This window comes from Danio rerio, chromosome 17 (genome assembly GCF_049306965.1).
Source record: "Danio rerio strain Tuebingen ecotype United States chromosome 17, GRCz12tu, whole genome shotgun sequence".
In the NCBI taxonomy this organism is placed as follows: Eukaryota; Metazoa; Chordata; class Actinopteri; order Cypriniformes; family Danionidae; genus Danio; species Danio rerio.
In genome coordinates this window covers 35,114,531-35,137,813 of record NC_133192.1, presented here as the reverse complement: position 1 = coordinate 35,137,813, position 23,283 = coordinate 35,114,531, and the positions used below count along the sequence as shown (strand labels likewise).

Sequence of the window (23,283 nt, the reverse complement as noted above, 5' to 3'; positions counted from 1 at the left end):
CGTTTACCTTTGCAGTCTTGGCGACGGTTGAAAATGTGGCCTACCGTCGATGAGAAACAGCGCTCCTACCGCCTCAATAAAAGGCAGTCCGCGCGGCCGCTCGATTACGGACCCTGGGTTCCAAAGCGGCTGTTCAGATTAAGCTCATCTAAAGTGACCCAAAACACATGATATCAATTGGCAATCAAGATTCAGCCATGAAAATTCTGACCCAAATGCAGCCGGTGGGGCTCGGATGAACACAAAAATCTTTTAACAGAATATATGAAAAATAACAGAATGATAGGCTGTTCCTAGCCTATCAAGAGTCTATCAATAGCCATAAATACGCAAGGCATCCTCATTTTAATAATCACGCGACCATCATCTAACAATGTTTAATTATTATCTTATTTTTTTATTAAAACAAAAGTGATTTAGCAATGACAAGCCAACTGCAGAGAAACAAGCAACCACATCGCGGCAACCGCATCAAGCACCTTTTCCGAAGTTCAGCTCTTCTTTTTTGCACTTGATTATTATGCGTTTTATGTAAAAAAAAAAAAATGATGAATAGCCTACAAGTGTGTGTGTGTGTGTGTGTGTGTGTGTGTGTGTGTATATGTGTGTGAGATATACTTACCGGCCACTTTATTTGGTACACCTGTCCAACTGCTCAGTAACGCACATTTCCAACCAGCCAATCACATGGCAGCAACTCATTTAGGCATGTAGACCTGGCTGTTTATCTATACGAGTTCTTCAGCGGTCTTGCGTCCTCGTTTTCTCGTGAAACGTCATCATCAGCTGTATTTATTTAATACACATAGTACTGATTTCTTTTTTTATCATATTTTTTATTTCAAAATTACTTTCACAAAGCAATATAACAGCGCCCTCTACTGGTAAGGTCAGGTCTGCTATTCAACAAAATGAAGGGGGGGGGGGGGGGGGGGTTAAGTCAAGAAAGATATTTACCAGCTTTATTAGAAATAAAATATATTGAAATGTCCTATTCCTATACAGCATGGTAAATTTTGCCATCAAAATGAACGCTACCATACATTATGCCCCACACAATGAACAGGACTAACTGTATTCACAAGGCCCATTAATGTCTTTAGATAATTAAATATGAGCATAATCAGTCACAGACAAAGAAAAATAACATAAAAAAACCAAACATTACAAGATTAGCCCAAACTTACATTAACGACTATAAGGGCAGCATACAAGGACATTAAAAGATCTGTCGTAAGTCTTTGGCCCCTCATTCAGATTAGTGAAACGTTCAGCCATGTTGACTCAAGTGCAGACAGAGGGACTGACCGAATCCATCACCATCCCCACCGATTAGACACGATCCATTACATACAGCAAAAACAACTGCACTCGGTGCGTCCATTGTGTTTTCCTTCTATATTAAGGGTGAGACTGGATTTTGGATTGTACAGGAGGCTCTGTATTATATCTGTGTGTGTGTGTGTGTGTGTGTGTGTGTGTGTGTGTGTCTAACTATTTACAATAGAACAAAGACTACGATAAAAGGCACAGATGGCATTTAAGGAACTTTACTCACTTGCAGTAATTCATCACTGTGAAGCAAATGTGTGTGTTTGAGTGTATGTGTGTGTTTGCGATTAAACAATCAGGCTCCCGAGCGATGCTGGCAGTGTCTATTCTCTACAGAAGTTTGTTGGCTCGCTGGTTGGCTTCATCAATGCGAGCTTTGTTCATATCAGCCTGGGGAAAATAGTTAGTAGAATATTTTATGGGTAAATTCATATTAATCATTATTGTATTAATTATTATCATGTCAATTGCATTAAAGGTATAAATTCTGCCTCGATTTACTCATCTTCCCCTTGTTCCATATCTGTTTCATAAAAAATTAGGTGTTCATAAACTTAAGAATATATTCTGTTGAACACAAAGGAAGATACTGTATTTTGAAGAACTTTGTAGAAAAAAAAAAAAAAACAGCCATTGACTTGCATAGCACTTTTTGTTCCTACAAAGGAAATAAATGTCTACATTTTTCCAACGTTCTTTAAACTATCTTTTTTTGTGTTCAACAGAAGAAGAAAAAAATCCTAAAACTATTTTTAGGATTATTTATGAATTATTTTATGTATAAAGGGAGTACCAAAGCAATATAACTCTAGAAAGGAATATGACGATAAACTATGGTATGGTAGCTTCTTCAAATATTCTTCAAATATTGCCTACAAAAAAGCTAATGTTAGGCCAGGTTTTATCAGTTTTCTAAAATCTTAAGCCATAAATCACAATTACATCATTACTGTGTAGCCACGGATGGTCTGAATGCTGTAATTTAACCATATAAAAGGTAGGCGTTAATATTTTATAGAGGTTACTGGTAATGGCAATTTATTCTACTGCTGAACATGCATTTATATAAAGCAAAATATGTAGAGTTAATTATATATTAAAAATACAGTTTAAATACTATAATAATATTAATATTCTTCAAACATTTTCAGCTTATAGGCATCCAAGAAAGCAACTGGGACCCCCAAACATTTTTCCACTTTACATTTTCAATATAATAATAAATAACACATTTAATAGCCCTGTTACGTTATAGGCCGAACATGAAATATGTATGTGTATTATTCATATAAGTATTATGAATGATTACAATTATCTTTATATTACCATTATTTATATTATTCTGGTATCATAATTTATGTTTTCCTTTAATAAATGCAATCATTGCTACTTAAAGAAGTCCATCAAGTATATTGGTTGCAGTAGTTATGCTTAGGTTTGGGCAATCAAAACAGCATACATGCTACTAATATTAATAATAATAAACAATAATTAACAAAAGAACATCTAATTAGAGTAAGTCTCAAGACCAAAAGTAAACAAAACATGGATTGCTTTAAGCCCCGGTCAGATCATACGATTTTTATTGTCGGTTACGAAAGTAACTATGTCAGATCATGCGATTTTTAATTTTTTTTCTTGATAAAATCTTGACTTGTCGTGGGTGTCATTTCAAAGCAGTCACAAATGTTGCTATAACAATATATTTTTTTAATCTCGATTTCAATTTGTTTATTATTTTTTATCTTATTTTAATTTTAATAAACACTGATGCTTGCAGACAACTAACTACATTATTTAAGAGCATTCGTTAGGATAGGACCAAACTTACGATTCCTTCGATATGATGCAAAATTATACATGCTTATAGCCTATTCCGTGTTCAAGCGCATCCATAAAACTTGCACCGGCAAAAGTAATGATTATGAATTTGTTGATGCAAAAGCTTGTTTAGGCCAGTACTAAATGCAAAATGCTATTTTTTTCTGCAAGTTATATGTAAACTTATGACTTAAAATGACTTGAATTAAATGACTTAAAAACATAAAATTGGCAGAGTGTGTGTCGCAAATAAAGTGTTTATTAAATGAAGAGTCAGGTGTCTTTAAAGCTTTGGAAAATTTCTCATAAAAAAGGACAAGAACGTAAATGCTTTTTACAAGTCGCAATCAAAAATGAGATAAGTGGTGTATTGGAGTGTTGCTGTAACAATATTTCTTATCTCAATATAATTAACTTCAAACTCAATAAACACTAATGCTGGCTGACAACTTGGCCTAATAACTATTTAAAGGCATTTGTTATGACATTGATAGGATCAAACTTTTATGTTTCTTTTTTAATATGAATATATTTTCTTTGAAATTGTATATTTTTCTGCCAATGTTTCTATTAAACACTCCCTTGCCTGAACATGAAATGAAAGAACATCAGCAGCTGTGAAGCAGTGAAGAATTAATTAAATCCTTATTTTCTACGGAGCGCATCAAATCATCACCGCACAGTTGGACGGGCACAAACTAAAATATAATTCATAAATGTTTCTTGGAAAAAATATCTTTTTGAAACGGATTTTTGTTAGCTATAAAATGTATCTTAATTGTAATGTATTTTTTGTTGGTCAGTTAACTACTAGATAAAAAAAAAAAAAACGAATAACCTTTAAAGTGAAGTGCTTCAAAACAAGTTCACTATAGGCCCATGCTTCAGCGCTAAAACATGAGTTGCCGTGAGATTGTGTTGGTTTGGTAAATAAAAATATAATCTAGCTTAAATAAAATTAAAGTTAAATATTCACAGTTTCAGAGAAGCCTATATTAAACTGTTATTATGAATGACACATTTGAATAAGCAGGACTGGCTTTTATTAGAACAAACTCAGTTGGAAAGTTGAGAGCAGTGGCGCCTGCAGCCGTACATTGTGCGTTTCAACCATGAGAGGGCACAAATTAATGCCGCTTATTTATTTATTAAATAATGTGAATTTATTATTAAACAGTATACACTACGATATATTGACAAAGCAAGAAAGAATGAGAATAATTAAAGGTGTGATTGTGTGTTTTAAAGTGTGTATGTACTTGCATGGTGGGAGATGTAAAAAAAAAAAAAAAAAAAAAACATACATGATTAAACAAATTAAACTGTAATTGAGCGGCGCAACGGATGGTTTCGTCACTTACAGTGACAAACAGTTTAATATAGGCTTCTCTGAAACTGTGAATATTTCACTTTAATTTTATTTAGGCTTGATTATATTTTATTTAACAAACCAGTTTGAGTTTTGGCTCTGAAGCAAAGGTTATAGCGGACCGGTTTTGAAGCACTTCACCTCAGGTGCTATTCTTGTTTATTTTGTAGATAACTGAGCAACAAAAATATATTAAAATTAGCCTAATTATTAATTTTATATTATACTATTTTATTAATGATAAATTATTGTAATTAATAATTTAAATTATTGAAATACAGTGATGTGCTTTCATTTTCTCGGTCTCACTTGCGACAATGAATAAATGTAGCCTTGACAGCAAGCATCAGTGTTTTTTGAGATTGAAATGAGAATAAGGGATGATGGGGCCGGGTGGTGCTATATATGTGCGTATCTTTGAATAAAATCCTGCTGGTGCCCCTGGAAGAGAGAACTCTGAATGGAGAAGTGGGCATATTTGTGCCAGTCTGTCAGATAAAATTGCTTAAAACACTTTCATATTTTAGAGAAAGTAGTTAAAGTTTGCATAGCCAATGACTGGTCATATCCACCCGTGACTGACCCATCTGTAAATTTGCAGCCTGTTTTTTGATTACCTGACCAGCTCATTAACAGGAGCACCTACAAAAATAACTTGTATATTATGTGCTCTTATTGGGCCGTGCCACACACGTGGTGGACATCATCGTAAGAAACAACAAAAGAATAAACATGCTAGACTTTCTGCGACGGTGTCGCGAGGTGTCGCAGGCATGGGATCGGTTGTCGTGAACTATGCCACATTACAGGTGAAGAAACGATGGAATCTTTTGTCCTGACGTCTATTTGTTGTTTACCAATCTCTACAACACCCAAGGTCAAAAAAATCATGCCAAAATCGTGTGATCCAACCGGGCCTTTACAAACTACTATTTTCATTATACAATATGTAACTAATAATGTACTGTAATCTACTCAGCAGTGTAAGTGTGTGTATCTTTACCTTATCAGTGATACGATCAATGGTCTTGTTTTGTTTGTCGATCTCATTGCCCATGTCCAAAGCCAGATTTTTGAGATTGCCAATGATGCTGCCCACCTGGTCCAGATTCTCCTCCATCTCATCTTCTCGAGCATCATTTGTTATTCTTCGGGGAAAGAAAAAAAATGGCAATAAAGCATACAGTAAATCTTTATTAATGCAAAACAATGGAAACATTGGTCATCTTAGGAGCACAAATTAAGATATTTTAGATGAAATCTGAGAGCTTTCTCATCCTCCATATAATTAGCAATAGTCCCAATATGTGCAAAGTACAGAAAAAGAACCAAACTACTTTTGTGTGTCAAAAATCAACAACTGTAAAAACAAATGTCTATATCACATGTATAACATCTATGTGGAATAATCCTCCCCTATCTGTGATATCTGCATCTTCCTTCAATCATTTTAAATCCAAGTTACAGTTGCATCTTTGCATGCTTGCTTTTAACTAGGTCCAGACAAAATCTGCAGACATTTTTTGCTATTTCTGTCGAGAGTTTTGTAAAAAAAGAATCTGAGGATTTGTAAGGAAAAATTTTGGGAATATCGTAACTAAAAACTTAATATATGAAACTTTACAATGTGAATCCAATTAGATCCACTTATTTGGTAAACAAAGCAAGTGTCTATTATAATATATATCTACTAAAAGACAGAAAATATGACTTTACAAACTGCATAGTAAATAAATCATATGAACATTTTCATATTAGTCAATCATATAACAGAAATTAATAAAAAAAAACTGAATTAATATAAGTTTACACAGAATTACAAGTAAATAAAAAGACTGGTGGGCTTAGATGAAAAAGATGATGGGCTTAAAATCTGCGGATTACTGTGCACACAGATTCTGTGCGGGCTTACTTTTAACTCTACTTTTATAATTTTTTTTGTCTGCAGGGTTTTGTATTTATAAGTATATTTTTATCTATTTGATATCCTTCTTGCCTCGTTCTACAGCACAGTGGTCAACTATTGTTGTGTTTATTTGTGCTTTATATGCAAATTAATGAAATATCAAATTCCAGCCTACTCTGCCATATCAATTTATCTGACCCGCGAGAGCTTATGATTCACACCAACTGCAAATTTATACTATGATTACAGTTGAACTACTGAAGTTGAACATGGAATGTTTGATAATGGTTTTTAGAAAATGAGCACCATCACAAAAAAGACCCAAGTCACTTTCCAAAACATTTTTAATCAACGTTTCATGTTGGTGGAATGATCTTCCCATTCCCACTTGAACTGCTGATTTTCTATTAGATGAGGATGTGTAATAAATAACAGAATTTATATTTTTGGGTGAACTAACCCTTTAAGGTGACTCATCTTAATAATTAATGAGGAATTAAAAATCCGCTGTAACAGTCCAAAAATAAGCACTAACAAACTGTACATGTGGAGTCCAGCTGCAGATTTTGATGTGGCAGGGTAAAAACAATGAGTCCTAATAGTAGTTAAATGCCACCAAACAGAGACATATTGTAGTTTATTATAGGTCTTGAACTGCCTGCTTAGACAGGAAGTCACCACCTGACCAACAAGTACAACAAGTGTTTATTTTTAGGTAACATTATACACTAGGAAATAAAGTGATGCAAGATTTATACTTATTCTGGTTTTTTTTTTTTTTTTTTTTACTGTAATTTTGTCCTTCTACTGATCATCTTTGGCATGAAATCCTTAATCTGCAAAACTGGAGTAGATTCCGGATTACATTCTTAATGCTATTTTATAATTTAACAATTTAAGGTTAAAGTGACAGTTAAAGGCTTAACTAGGTTAATTAAGTTAACTAGACAGGTTAGGGTAATTAGGCTAATTAGTTAGGGTAATTAGTTATTGTATAATGATGGCTTGTTCTGTAGACTATCGAAAAAATATATAGTTTAAAAGGGCTAATAGTTTTGATCTTTAAATGGTTTTTAAATAATTAAAAACTCCTTTTATTCAAGCTGAAATAAAACAAATAAGATTAGATATTATTAGACATACTGTAAAAATTTTGCTCTGTTAAACATTATTTGGGAAACATTTAAAAGGGGGGGGGTCTGATAATTCTATAATTCTGACTTTGTGTGTGTGTGTGTGTGTGTGTGTGTGTGTGTGTGTGTGTGTATATATAAATATATATATATATATATATATATATGTTCAGTGACTTTACACGCTGGATTAAATGTGAATTTGTTAATACAAAGTTTAAAAAAGTAGAAGTTAATTTCTTGTCAAATGCAGTAAAATAATGTTTAACAACATTTCAACAGTAAATCTACACTGATGCGCTGACTTGCAACAAGATGGAAACTTATTCAAATTATGGCACAGCTCCATAAAAAGTATTAACAGTAGCAGGACTGAAGCCAGGAGAAGGACATAAGCCCAACACATGGCTGCTGTATACTGGCTTTTAATGGCTTCTCTCACATGCTGATACTGCAGAACTCTTGCCTTTGTGACATTACTCAACTGCATTATATCAATATATTAGCATTATAAATTTTTTTTCTCCAGAATTAATACAAGACGGTTGGTTTCTCTGAGTCTTTTCCTAAACTAATTCGAACTAAACTTGAATTTGTGTGGTTAAAAATGTATTTCCAATGTATAAACAGAAGGATTACAGCCAAAAAAAAGTGGATTTAGACATCAATCACAATGTTAAATTTCCTCCTGATAGTAAAGATCTTGCATGTCCTATCTGGAATCCTGCATGACTGACTCAATCCAATTGAATTTTTAAAGGAAATGCATGTTTTGTTAACATTGAGATTTATATTGTGGAATTAGTTGAGCACTGAATCCGTTCTAACTAACTACAATTAATTTTTTACGTCTATATTATATCATACAGATAAATAAAACAATCAAGCAAACAAGCAAACAAACACAATGACACAAACATATCTGCAAATTAATGTTTATACTTTCATAACTATTAATTATAGGGTCATTCTGAATTAATTGTAACAGGATTCATCGCATTATACTGCTATAACAACAAATATGATATCACATTTATCAATGTCCATCCTTCTCAGTGTATTTTTTCCTCACCTCTTGATGTAGGGGCCAGAGGCACCCGATGATCCACCCGAAACAGCCTGTCCATTACGAACAGCAGTCGGTTGGCTGGATACAACACCACCCTCTTTTCCCTCTGTGCTGGAGTTGTCGCTCCCGGTGCCCCAAGTCCGCTTATATCTCCCATCATGCTCAATGGAGGTCACTCTGTAAAAGATTTTTAATACTCTTCTTTACCCCAGCCTAGACATCTAATTAAAATAGTTTTGAGGATTCAATTATAACTGAATATAATGAATATCTTGTTTCCTGAGTATCGAACCTTTCACACGGGCACACACACAGACCACAGCATTTGGATAGATCTGTGAGGTTCTTCTCAGCCTGCCTCATGTCCTGATTGATCTGATCCATTCCTTGATCAACTCGCCTCAGTTGCTCTAATGAAACGCAAAAAAAATATAAATATAAACTAAATAAAAAATAAATACTTATTATTATATAAAAATATTATATATTTATTATATAAAAAATAATACTATACAGCTTGTCCTAAATGTAGATGTAACAGATTACAACAACTGAGACGAAAACTTAAGAGATGCCTTGAAAATGATGCTTCTCTGCATTTATTAGGCATGGGTTTGAGTAAAATGTTAACTATTTTTTGTTTTTATAAGCTTCATTTGCCATTTCCTATGAATTTCAAATAAAAACATTGTCATTCAGAAAAATTTTTCAACAAAATGAACATTTGTTCTAAATTGTTGAGACTGAATTTGATGGTTATTCCACGGAATTTTGCTTTCATGGCTCTTCTGAAGCTAAAGCACTAATATGGCATGTTTAAAATAAATAGAAACATGGCATCTTTTTATAAATTTATGCAAAAGTTATAAAAAATATGTTTATCTAATCTGGACATTCATTTACAGCGTATTATGTTGCATACTAGGCATGGGACGATAACCGTATTCAGGGTTTACCGCGGTTTGGAAAAGTCAAGGTTTTAAAACCGCCAAAATTTTCAGCTATACCATTCCTAAGGTATGTGTAAGATTCGTTTTGTTTTTTAGGACAACAGTATCTCCAGCAGAAAAGATATCCAAAAATGACAATTTAAATGGTAAAGAAAAATGTGTTTTTGAAACAAAATAAGACAGAAAAGTCAGTGACTCGTTTGAGTTATTCAGCCCGACATGTTTACTGCTCCAAAATATTATAAAGGTTTCTCAAAATAAATTATGTTGTGTTCAAAAGGGAAAAAACATGTTTTTCTATCCCGACATTTAAAAAGAATATGTTTTAGAACAGTAATCATAATACTGTTATACCGTGAAACTGTGATATTTTTATCCAAGGTTATCCCATGTCCCATTCCTATTGCATGCATCGACAAAGAACCTTTTCAGCCCTGGTAGACATATCTATTAAATCCAGAGAATTTTCAGTTGGTCTTTTAATTTCTTTATACAGAGCTGTATGTAGGCAAGATTGTGGTTTGGACAGAGTTGGGTGTAAGGCGTTCCACAGTAACGCGTAACTATTCCAAATACCATTTTTGAGGAACGTAGTAATGTAACGAATTACATTTTAAATTAGTGTAATTTGATTACAGTTACTAAAGTCAATGTATTTGTGTTACTTTGCGTTACAAATATATATTTTTAAAGAAAAAAAATGCATCGTTTAAATCACGTTTTCCGCTACGTCAGTTAATTTGCATGCACTTTTAAATAGCTGGAGAACGCAAGCTGAAATGGCTGCTGTCGAAAGTGTTTGCTTCTTCAAGTGGAAATACTGACATTACTTTGATTTCATTGAGCGTAAAAAGAAAAATATTGCTGTGAAATGCAGACTATGTCCAGAACTTTTAACTGCTTTTAACTCGACCAGCAACTTGTTCAAGCACTTAAATAGAAAGCATTCTATGACAATATTAGTCACCAAGGAGGACACTGGCGCCCCAAAACACGGCGGCTCAACTCAGCCTAAACAGGTTCACATATTGCATCTTTTGCGCGCACTTATTGGGAGCACATATTGGATGCGCGCATATTGGAAGTGCGCTCACATTTCCCAGGTGCACCAGATGAAAACCACGAGTCACGAGACAAGAACTGACCGATCAGCTTCATACTTTGGAATATACACATTTAGGTAGACTTATCATTTTAGAGCAGTAATTACAATATCGTGAAACCGTGATATTTTTATCCAAGGTTATCATATCATACCTTACACCGGCCCATGCCTAGTTGTATGTTAATAGTGGTGCAGTCACTTACCGCCCTGCTCATCCAGCATGGTCATTGTTTTGACCCCCGTCTCCCGACTCTGAAAATATACAGGTTTATATAAAGTTAAATATCGTATATGAACTCGAATGAGCAAACAAATCATGCTTTTAATGCCACTGGTGCGCTTACCTCCTCTGCCATCTGCAACATCCGCCTAGTGCTTTCAAGTGACTAAACAAAAATGACAAAAAGAATAATAATAAATAAATAAAAGACATATTCAAAATGTAGTCAAATCATGACAGTACAGTGACACAGAAAACTACTGTGCTGAACATACATTTGCGTTCTGCATGCAAACATCAAACTATGTGTACCTAACACTGCAGCATGCCTTTGGCTCATAAAGTCACATAGTGTGAGTTGTATTCAGTAGGAAAATAATACAAACCTGCTGGTGAATACAGAAATGAATAGAAATATGAAAAGCCAAGATAATTCTATGAAGCCATGCAAGAATCACAGGACATACACACGAACACAATGTGAAAGCAGACTGGAATGATTGTGAAATTATTTTTATTATTGTAATTAAATTAAATTCAAACTTCTACTTTAATGTTTAAAAATTACTAAACAGTACATAAAGTTAAATACCTAATTATCACTTATGTGCTATAAAAAATAAATTATAAATCTATTTATAAACACACAACAGTTCTGTCTAGTTATTGAATCTGATTGAGTGATAGCCGTGCGATATTTTGCAATAACAGCCTTCTTCACTCTTCTGTGTTACTCCACCCACATAGGGTGACAGCATAATAAACTCATTACAGTGACAAATATTGCAGCTGTTGGACAGCATAATGTATTTTTGAGGCTTTTTTAGGCAAGAATGTAGTTGTTTAGATTGCATCTATGCAGTTTATTTATAAGGATAGGGCCTATTTTAAATATTTTTAATTTCGGAGATTGGCAGGCATCAGCCTGTTATATTGAGCAAAGCAAAAACAGTTGCGGCAGAAGATGGCAACAGAGACCACATAAATAGTCCTTAGGGAAGAAAACCCAGCGTTTTCATTTTAAATTTCAAACTACAGCTGATCAAATCATTATAAAACAGGTGAGTGACATTCTAAGTTGATCTCTTTTTTTTGTATGGTTTAGTGCTGTATTTATACCACATATCTCCTGAATGCAGAAAAATACTGGGAAATCTCTTTAGACTGATGGCATTTCATGCCGCTCAACAGCCAGATCAGAGCAAAATCACCTGTTTTGTCTTCACTTTAGACATTACTCAAGAGAATCTTTCAAACACTAGCTCTTACGTGACGTTTGTGAAGTAGCAACAGTTTCTGCCGTTCTGACATCAGCTGCAGATGTGAATGAATTGCAGAAGAAAGTAGTTCCTCTAACAAAAGGCTATACACTCTGCGTGTTTGATTTTCCTTTTTATACACACGATTATGCCGTCGAACTGTTGTATAAACCAAATTCACATGAGTAGCAGTGCAATATGACTGTAGTCACTGGTGGGACACACGCCTCCCACCAGTGCCAATATACAGCCATATTGCACTGCTACTCATGTGATACTGCTCATAAAAAAGTGTGTGTGTGTGTGTGTGTGTGTGTGTGTGTGTGTGTGTGTGTAGGAGGTAGGGTAGGAGTGTTTTAATAAAACAAAATCTCTAGTTTACCCCCAGTCACCCATGCTGATGTCTTTTTCATGCTATTAGTCTCTATTACAGCACACAGGCTCAAGTGAATTCCTTCAGAGGCAGCAAGGAAGAGAAAGAGAGAACAAAACAGTTATGAGTAAAGTAAGAAAGGAGTGAGTTATTGTTACCTGAAGATTTTAGTAGCAGAGAATCACATATTCACAAAGTCAACAAGAATAAACTCATATTTTAGGACACTTAGTGCAAGAAAAATATGATTAGGAAATGCAGCACTGAAAGAGAAGAGTGAGTGATAGGCTTTACTCTCACAAACAATGAGTCTGCAAATATACAGGAACTTGAACGTGTTGTGTTTTGTTTTTTTTTTTTTTTTTTTTTTTTAGGTGTAAAGTTTCTTCATTGTTTTCTGTTTGTTATTGAACAGATGACAGGCGTACCTCATCTGTAACTTGGTTGGCTCTCATTGTGATATCTTCTACTGTCATGTCGGCCATCTTGCTGGTGTCCAAGTTCGCCTCTCCTCCTGTGACCTTAAGTTCCACGCTCTGGGGTCTGAAGGCAAAGGTCAAAGTTTAGAGGCCATTGAATCAAACACAAACGAAGATGCCCACAGAAAAAGCTTTCCCTACTACCTGGAATCTGAAGGAATTCTGTCATCGTTACCCAGCCTGATGTTCATCAAATAAAATGTTTAATGTGAAGCTCTGGAGAGGACTATAAATGTAGTCCTTATTTGTAATTATTTCAGTCTTCGGGCTGTTTTGTGACAATGATTTTAAGTAAAGCATTTTATTTTGGTTGTTCATTGACATTAACCTAAAATGCTAACTTTTGAAAAATGTGTTTCAAAGTCCAATTTTTGAGGACAGTTATACTCTTTGCAAAAGAAGAGATTTGTCAAATTACTGATGTCATGCGCTAGCATACTTCATGTTTATTCTATTGTAGGAGTGGGCAAACTCGGTCCTGAAGGGGCCGGTGTCCTGCACAGTTTAGCTCCAACACTAATCAAACACACCTAAACATGCTAATCAGTTTCTTCAAAATTGCTAGAAGTCTATGAGCAGGGGTGTTTTATTAGAGTTGGAGCTAAACTGTGCAGGACACCAGCCCTCCAGGGCCGAGTTTGCCCACCCCTAATCTATTGAAAAGGCAATTGTTAGTGCTTGATCATCTTTAATTGAATTTAATTGTTTTTATTCACCTCTCTGACATGGATTATACACGTTTTAGTCAATCTGTATCAATAGGAACTAGTTTTTACCACATGGCTGTTTCGTAAACATACGCTGAAAAACTTATACTGACCAAAACTGGAGTTTGGCAATCAACCAGAAAAACACTTTTGCCGAGTAGATGACAGAATTATGTGTAAAAATAATTATACCGATATTTTATGCAAATAAAAAAAATCACCACAAGTAAAAAGTGATCATTAGCAGTGAATTATCATTTTAAAATCATATTTAAAATAAAATAAAAATGGGTTATTAAAAATTACACCTCAGAGAACACCATGAGGAAATAAACAGCACAGACATCCATTCTTTTACTGTATTTTCATTTGCTGTTATTATGATGTATTTTCATTTTAAATAATCGATAATAACGTTTTGTCAACTTTATTAGCATATATAATGTCTGAGCTGTTTAAAACGCTCTACATTGTGTGAGATGGGTGTGAGAGAGATGTACAACAGAAGTGTGATGTTTCTATGAAGACTCTTTGACCAAATGTGCTCAACACCACACGTCATCAAAAAAAAAAAAAAAAAAAAAAAAAAAAACTGATGCGGTCACAAAAAAGTAGAAATACTAATAAATGAACGAACAGGTACTGTACCAAGTCAATTATCGACTAACATGGACAGTCACAGCTTACATTATAAATCTCACATGCATTTTAGTAAAGCTGCAGTAAAAAAAAAACTAGTAAAGTGCTTTATGATCCAACAAAGTGCACAAGCAAGCCTGCACAGAGGAAACAAAAGTTTTAGGTATTTTCCCTACATTTCTGCAGCTTTCCTGCTTCATATGCTAACAATTTTAAGGCAAATTCATAAGAATACACTTTTTTTTTTACTCATGTTGTTCCAAACCTGAATTACTTTCTGAAACCCTTTAACTGCCTGCTCTACCTATTTGTTGACAATGTTATGACTGTTAAAGTCATTTAAAGAATGAATAATGGTTTACACTATACAGCATTGTTGGTTTACAAGAAAATCAAACAAACATAATCCTGTTGCACTGCTAAACTTGATTTTGGTTTTATTGTAAAAACAAAAACAACAAAAACAACATGTTACATGAGAGGCTAAAATACTTTATGGCAAACTTAAAAAATAAAGATTTAGTATTCAAAAATGTTTTATTTTGATTATGTTTTTTAAATAAATTGACCGTAAACTTAATATTTTCCGATTTTCCATGTATTCCAGTGCTTTTATCATAAACTGACAAATAATCCTCAAGCAAAGGGTTGATATTTAGAAATTATGGGATGTGTAGGGGAAAAAAATGCATTAAGTGTGTTAACTATAGCGACATTAAAAGTTAAGAAATGCGATGCAACAAAATTTTGTTGGCGGGGCAGTTAAAATGATTTAATTTAACACAAACAGATGTTTGGCCTCAATCTCTTTCACTGTACATAAAAAATATGAAATTAAACTTTAGAAAAATCGATCAGGAACAACACAAGGGCCAAAAGATGATGCCATAGTATTAGTTCCCATGTAAACTATATAAATTACTTACTCGAGCCATTTATTTACTAAACCTGTTTTTTTAACAGTTTAATAGATTGGTGTGAGTACTAACATCATGTTACAGACTCAGTTGAACAGTCCATAAATGAGCAACACCTCCTTAAGAAATATGCATTTCCAGCTAGTCAACAAAAACCGGTTCCTCAAGGTACGTTTTTTTTACGTCATGTCTACAGTATTTCATCTTATACTCTACTATCAGACACACTAATCAACACAATCTGGACCTGCTTTGTGTTCAAACTACGACAAGCCTCCAATATTTGAAACTTGAGCTGTGACACTAACATTCAGGAAACCACACAGCTGTTTCTAAAACAACAAAATCCGATTTTATCAGAGAATATAAACCCACAGCAAAGATGTCTCATGACGCTGAACCCATTGTTCAGGTTTTACCCCCAACGCCAGAAGGACAGAGCCCAGTTCCAGGTGAGTTACATAAATGAGTTAGTACTCTGAAAAACAGCGGAAAGACTTGCACTCTTCCCAAGACTCCAGGATCCCGTCACCACGATTTACGGCCAGGCTTTATACTTACTGTTTACTCATGATGTTTCTCGCTGTTCTTTACCGCTAACTTACAGGTAAAAGTGTTTTTGTTTAGTTAAGGCAGTGGTTGTTGAGTTGGTCTTGTGTTCAGTTCCGCTTTGGGGAAGCAGAAACGCATTACCATCCTCTTGTTTTCAAAACTGGACTTAACCTGGAGCTCAGCGTTTCTCTCGCTAACTTACTTACTGAAGTTGAATCCGGAAGAAGAGAAGGATATGACTGACGATCGATCGGTCGGTCTTTGGACTGTCTTTTGAATGTGTTTATTGTCCGCGCTGATCCAAACTCTTTCCTACATTCCTTCGGACTAGTTATGGCAGTGGTGCGCATGTGCGGTCATATGACAGGTGACTTACTGCGCATGCGCCAAATCGTGACTGTAAGGGGTATAAATAGAAGTATAATTATTAATAACACCAGAAATGATACTGGAGGGGTGAAGCATTTAACAGATGTAGTTAGCATTTCAATGGATCATGTAGTAAGTAGGGAAAAAAGCATGCTTTGGCCGAAACACTACAATTAGCTTAGTTCCTGTATAAAAGAGGAAGAGAAGTGGAAATTTCCTATGCGTCACATGAATATAAAAACCCGTCTAAAATATTGATATGTGACACATTGACACGTTTTGATACATATTTTATTAAGATGTGGAATTGTATGCACATGTGAGTTCGTGCTACATTATGTAAATGACTAATCGATTAATTTAACATACGAATCAACTAAAAGAAATCCCCCTCGGAACACTTTCATTTTGTTTCTGAGTAACTTTTGTGCTTAATTAATTACAGTACGGGTCGTGTTGATGTAACCACGATGACGTGTAAATCCCGGAAGTGCCTTTTGGAAACTTGCTGGTCAGCTGTATCAACTTTAGAGCAGCCCGATCTCATCGAGAATGTCCTTCAAACGGGATAATATTTCAGTCTAAAAGTGGACTCTTCCTTAGTGAGGTGTATTTACAGGTATATGCTGTTTTGTGGGCGTTTCTACATCGCTTTCGCAGTTACCTAGGCATGTTGTTCACGACTCACGCCTCGACTCGCTCGCATGTTATTTACATGTTGCGTGTTATTGTCAAACATGACTAGAGGCGCTTTTTAGCACGCGAGATAACACCATTTAACCTCATAGACATTGTCTATATTAAGTTTGTTTATCGGTGTGAAATATGATGTCGCCTTTTCAGCATGATCAAATGCTTAAAATTCTGCTGTAATCGGGGATTAGTGGCTGTCAGCCGGGGTCAGGGGCCCACTAGGGGGCCTCAGCAAACCCCAAAAGAGGACACACGAATGAAATGTAATAACGTGTGAATAGTTGAAGAGTTCAGATGCAAAAACCTCTAAATGCCGTATGAAATGTGCTCCTAAAATGAGAATTTTTCTTAGTCTCCTGTTTATGTTCAGTTGTTTCACTTGAAGGCAATTAAACTTATCGACACTATAAATGTAAAATTACTGAGCCAACATACAAGAGTTGGTGAAAAACGCTAATTTTAGAAGAAAATATCATAGAAAATATAATAATGGCTTTTAGTGGTTTTTGCATCTATACTCTTCAGTTATTTGTCTATATTGAAATTATTTAATATAAAATGCAATGCTGTGACTCCATTATAATTCTAGATAGACATGGGCCGGTATAAGATTCTGACAGTATGATAACCTTGGATAAAAATATCTTGGTTTCACAGTGTTGTGATTACTGCTCTAAAATATATTCTTGATATGTTCTTGATTTGAAACATTTATAATAGTTTGGATCAGTTAACATGTCAGGGAAAATAATTCAAATTAATCATTGACTTCTGCTGTCTTCATTAGTTTTAAAAACACTGATTATTTACAGTTCAAGACGTCATTTTTGATGTTTTTTTTCTGCTAAAGATACTGTTGTCCTTTTTTTTTGACAGATACTGCGATTTTGATTTGATTTGCGGTTTAATTTTGTAGTCAAGCTTCAGCTCAATAATCTGTATTGTAGCTTCTTACAGTTAAAATGCAGTGCGTATTAATTAAAAAAAGAACTGAAAAGATATTAACAAACTAAATTAACTAACTTATTAACTAAATTTATGTTTAAATATTCAGAAATGAAACACTCATTTTTCTCAGTAAAAAAAAAGAACACAATAAAAACATAAAATGGCCTTACCTTTTAGTAAACAAGTTGAACTCAAATTAGGGAGATCGTGTAGCTTATTGTAAAAACACTCAGCAAATGAACATGGCTTAACCAACTCTGAAATGGTACATTGCTGTTGCTTGCTACCAGATGGAGCGTCAATGGCAATACTTTCTGTTGACATTTTAGCAAGATACTCATTACTCAATTGTGCTCACTCAATTGGCTAGTAAGACTATCACACACAGACAACAGTTACGCATTTGCTCTGGGCAGGGGAATTAGTTTAATTAATTAATTAAAAAAATACAAATATATTTCATATTCCAGCCTCTTGCGATTAGCCAATCACAATGTTTAATCATGATTGCAATTTGATTTTGATTAATCAGACAGCCCTATTATTGGTACAAACTGTACTTTGAGCCACGTACACCCATTAAACACTTAAACGTCACAGTCTACCTGAGCATCATTGCTGTCTCGTCATGTCTATCCCATTGTGACCAGTGTGGATCCATCAGGTGTACATAACAAAGTTGCATGTGTGTATTTTGGCTTGCAAATTTGGGGACTAGTGGATTAGGTTGTGTTATGAAAACTGGCTGTTTATAACATTTCATGCTTTTTTGTTCGTAAATAAATTGTTATATTTTATAGATAATTTGAACGACACGATGGAGGAAAAGAGTAAGAAACGTAAAAGCCCAAAACCGTCATCCAACCAGCTGCCTCCCTCAGTCCCTGCACGAAAAACTACATCCAGATCATTCGGTGTTGGTGGGATAGGCACACACTCCAGTCAGAGGGCAAAGAATCGCAGGTCAGCATCATCTGTTTTGCTATAAAAATGACTGTTTCTAATTTCAATCTTCAGATTTTTGCATCGTTGTTTTTATTTTTGGAAAGGGGAGCACGAGACAAACCAAGGCCCCAGAGTCAGTCGGGTAAGAGTAACCAGTCAAGCCACATCCAGCACTCGTTTCTCACAGATGTCTCTGATGTTCAGGAGATGGAAAAGGGTCTGCTCAGCCTCCTAAATGACTTCCACTCTGGAAAATTACAAGCTTTTGGTAAGCAGTTGCAGCACGATGCAGTACAACAAAACCACAAAACATGCCACTTGCTGAAAATCGAAATCTTTTCTAAATCAGGCAACGAGTGCTCTATTGATCAAATGGAGCATGTGCGAGAAATGCAGGAAACGCTGGCTCGTCTTCACTTTGACCTGTATGGAGAAGTGGATGAGCTGCCAGAAGACCAGAGAAAGTCTGCTTATGACACCAACATGGATAAACTGTTATTGAACGTAAGCAACATTAAATATTGGGTCATAAATAAAGAAGTTGTGTTTTTATCCTTTATATATATTGAGAGTACAATAAAATTCCTTTTGTTTTCCCTTCAGCTTGAAGAGTTGAGCTCCTCAATGTATCCTTTCATCTATTCGTTAAGAATGTTGGTCATTTTCAAATGGATATCATTATAATGTTAAATTAAAATTGATGAGGTACCATTATTATGTATGCGGTGATGGTAAACAAAGTGTTCATTTTCACTTTACAAAACCTTCACCTTCTCTGTTTCCCTATGGTGAAAATGCAGAGATCATTATGTGTTTTTCTGGGAATAATATGTATCTTGCGTCCAAAAACAACATTTTCAATTATATTTTTACATATAATTAACTAATTTCTAAACATGCATTTAATAATAAAGTTTATTAGTGCTGCTTATTCTTTCAGTTGCTCTGGTTCCAGCAGTATTTTACTTGTTAATTTTTTTGTATCAATTTATATAAAAAGGTCTTTGTTTATAAGCCATGAACCAAAACCAACAGAGCCCCATTCTGAAAACGTAGCCCTATATACATTTCTGGAGATTGCGAATTATGTAGCCAGAAGTACGTATGGGTGCATTTAATTTTTTAACAAACACTATGGGGCAGTGAAGAACGGTTCCAGAAAGCAGATGAGACAAAAACAGAAGCCAAAAAATAAAATAAACGAGTAAATAAAAGGGTGAGAACACGGTAAAAATCAGGCAAGGGCTTTTCTTTTTTTGAATTGCTTTTTAAACTTGTTTGTTGGGTTTAGAGAAGTGGGTGGGCTGGTCAGTGTGTGCTTTTTAAAACAGGGTGTCAGCCGGGTCTTAAAATGTATTAAAAGTTGATTAATCAATTATGAGAAAATGAAGGCCCTTAAAAGCTATTAAAAAATCTTAATCACATTTTTACGAGGTCTTAAATTTTGTTCAAGCGTTATCCAAAGCGTTTCACGCCAAAAAAGCATAAATATATTTATTTTCCTTCTAATATTAACAACAGTGCTCGATCCACGTGTTTGGTTCGGGCCGGGGCTCGTCCGGCCAAGCTCTTTTGTATGGGTGATGTCACATAACTTGCAACACGCGGGAAGGTAATGATACACTCTCCACATGTAGCAAAATCATAGAGCGAAACAGACGGCAAAATGGGAAAATGTAAGTTTGCATACTCCTGGTTTAAACAGTGGCTAAAGCCTGTAGCTGAAAACAAAACATAAGCAAGAATAAATCATTTATTCTTTCAAGCTTTGTTTCTTTCGAGCTTATCTGAGTTCTGTTGCATGGTTGTGCTTCACTATTTTTTTAACTACAACTGTTTATTAACAACTGTTTAATAAGTTAAAAGTTTGATACTGATTAAAACTTAAAGTGGCGCTGAGGTCTTAAAAGATTCTGAGAAGTTCTATAAAATTCTTAAAAAGGTATTGAAATTCCCTTTAGGATTCCTGCATATACCCTATAAAATACTATTGGTTGGGTTTAGGGAAGGAGGAGGGTGGGTCAGTCGATGGTCAGTCGGTCAAACAGTCAGTCTGCAGCGGTCTCTGGTGGATTAATGAGAGAACAGCAGGCGCGAATGGCACTCACTACTGAAATTTGAGATCTCAAAAAGCGTACACAGCGGCCTCTGGTGGATTCGTGAAAACAAAAACTGCACAAAAAAATCAATAAAAAATATTTTTCAGAATGAGCCTGGGTTTACCAAAAAATACAAAAAAAAAAAATACTGCTATGCAGAGAATCACAATTTTTCTAACTTGGATTGGAAGCAAAGAAGGATATAAAAAAGTCAAAAGTGGACTTAATGGCTTTAATGAGGGAAAGAACTACAATCCCATTAAGCAGTCATGTCAAGTCAAGTTGAGCTTTATTGTCATTCTGCTACATGTGGGGACATACAGTGAAACAAAATGTTGTGTTTTTCAGGACCACAGTGCTGCATAAGTAAGCAATCTTAAATATGAACACAACACTGGACAAACTATTTCAAAACCTATGCATAACTAACATACTGGAGCGGTAATCTAACTATACTAAATATACAAATAATATACATACTTAAACTATACACAAAACCTAACACAGACAATACAAGTACTTTTACGTAGGACATAACAATATTGTGCAATATATTGTGCAAAGGAGGTATTTTAGGTTGAAGAAAACAACCTTAAATACCTGCAACATGATTTGGTTTTCTTATCGAGTCTTTGTAAGATGTGGTTCAAGTAAAGTGTCTGGTGCATAAATGTAAAATAATATGTTTTATGATGTGCTTCTCAATATAACTCTTTGACTGGTGGAATTTCATATGGATAATATTCTCTTTTACCCTCTGGGGTTTCAACAGGTCTGTCTTTCTGTCTGAGTTTTTATTCACTACTGAATCTTACTGTTGCACCATTAATATTACTGTATTATAAGTTGTTATAACATGTTTCTATACTCATTGCATCATCAGCATGCCTTTATTAAAACCATTTTTTACAGGTTGGTCTGAGAGTAAAATCCTTAACTTGTATTTCTTAGACAAAAGCTAAACCTTGCTGACACTCAAGATGTCCCCAGAACGTCCAGCATATAATCTACAAACTCTCTACCATGAAAAATTTGCATATTTAACACAGAACAGCTATGGAGAAACGCCAGTATTACAGTTATATCAATGACACTGTGGATCTTAAACTTGTAGAATTGGTCAGTTTGGCTAGTTTGCACTCTGTAGATTTGTAGATACAATATCAAAGAACAAAGAACAGTTGTGATGAAATGCCCACCCTTCTTTCTCATCAGATCATTTCATATTACCACAAGAAATATGCATTCATAAGATAATGTGACATCTAAATCTTGTCTTAAATGTTGCCTTGGAGTTCATATAGCAGCACCTTTGCATTATCACTAACTCACTTTAACAAGGAGCTGATGGCCACAGTTTGTATTTATTGTCCTTTTTTTTAAAGCAATTAACAGTGAGATAATGGCAGGTTACGTCTGTTTCCTGAGAACTACTGAGATTGCAGAATAAAGTTGTATATTTTGGTTATGGACATATTTACATATTTTATTTTTGATTTGAACCTTAGGAAAGTAAAGTGTAACCCACTGGCTGATTGTTGGTTAAACTTTTTATTCATGCATCTATTAATAAAGTTATAATGTCAAGTAAGACTCATGTTTGGTTTCTCAGTTACGTAAACGAACATAAAAATATTAAAACAGATGACGTATTTTGCCAAATGTATCTAAAAAATATTGGTTTATTTTGGGAAGGTGCATTTTGTGGAAATTACTTGTGTGTTTTGAACTTACCAAGCAAATTTTTGTAAATGTGAACTGTGCTTTGTGTTTATGAATTGTGTATTATTATCTAGGCTGATCTTGCTTCAAATAAAATATGTCTATAAGTAATAATACATGGCAGGCCGGTAGCCAGCCTGGTAAAAGGGGTGGTTCTTTTTCTTTTAGTTTTAAGATCTAAATATTTTTAGTAACATTTTAAGACATTTTAGTGACACATTTTCTAGCCTTTCTTGTAAAAAAAAAAAAAAGTACATTTGGAATTTCATGGATAACAACAATAGCCAAAATAGGATTCAAGTGAATTTTCATATGGGCGGAATTTGTTTTTTCACATATTTTTATTAGTCTTTTTTTTGTTTTGTTTCAAGAAGAAGATAATGAAACAAAATACTTGTAAAATATTTTCTTTATTCAAAAACTACTTGCAAGACTTCACTTGCATCAGATTGTGTGTGTATGTGTGTGTGTGTGTAAAAATATATATATATATATATATATATATATATATATATATATATATATATATATATATATTTTTTTTTTTTTTTTTTTTTTTTTTTTTTTTTTTTTTTGCACAGCTGGATGTTAGTTAACATTGGCCAAAACTGACTAGCTGAAGCCACACTGAAGCAAGAGCCAACAGAGGATTCCATTTGGCCTTACACTTTTTTCG

At 34.4% G+C, this 23,283-nt stretch overlaps 3 protein-coding genes and 1 long non-coding RNA gene across 9 annotated transcripts in view; 2 read left to right on the top strand and 2 right to left on the bottom strand.

Moving 5' to 3' along the window:
• LOC137488123 (uncharacterized) overlaps positions 1-23,283 on the top strand; it is a 590,350-nt gene that overhangs the window by 487,225 nt on the left and 79,842 nt on the right. The window lies entirely within an intron of this gene.
• On the bottom strand, positions 816-16,166 carry snap23.1 (synaptosome associated protein 23.1). Of its 4 annotated transcripts, XM_005158725.5 has the most exons (9): positions 16,034-16,160; positions 15,841-15,947; positions 12,966-13,080; positions 11,030-11,071; positions 10,889-10,937; positions 8,923-9,040; positions 8,634-8,807; positions 5,526-5,670; positions 816-1,722 (listed from the first exon to the last, which is right to left on the bottom strand). In XM_005158725.5, exons 2-9 carry the CDS (start codon positions 15,849-15,851, stop codon positions 1,663-1,665), a joined length of 714 nt encoding a protein of 237 aa, XP_005158782.1. In that variant the 5' UTR covers positions 15,852-15,947; positions 16,034-16,160; the 3' UTR covers positions 816-1,662.
• On the top strand, positions 15,487-22,472 carry ccdc28a (coiled-coil domain containing 28A). Of its 3 annotated transcripts, none has more exons than XM_005158720.5 (6): positions 15,487-15,731; positions 18,642-18,804; positions 18,891-19,054; positions 19,136-19,290; positions 19,390-19,412; positions 21,837-22,472. In XM_005158720.5, exons 1-6 carry the CDS (start codon positions 15,662-15,664, stop codon positions 21,889-21,891), a joined length of 630 nt encoding a protein of 209 aa, XP_005158777.1. In that variant the 5' UTR covers positions 15,487-15,661; the 3' UTR covers positions 21,892-22,472.
• LOC141378421 (uncharacterized) lies at positions 17,771-21,010 on the bottom strand. The gene is made up of 2 exons (XR_012393037.1): positions 18,429-21,010; positions 17,771-18,155 (listed from the first exon to the last, which is right to left on the bottom strand). It is a non-coding gene; the product is annotated as an uncharacterized lncRNA (long non-coding RNA).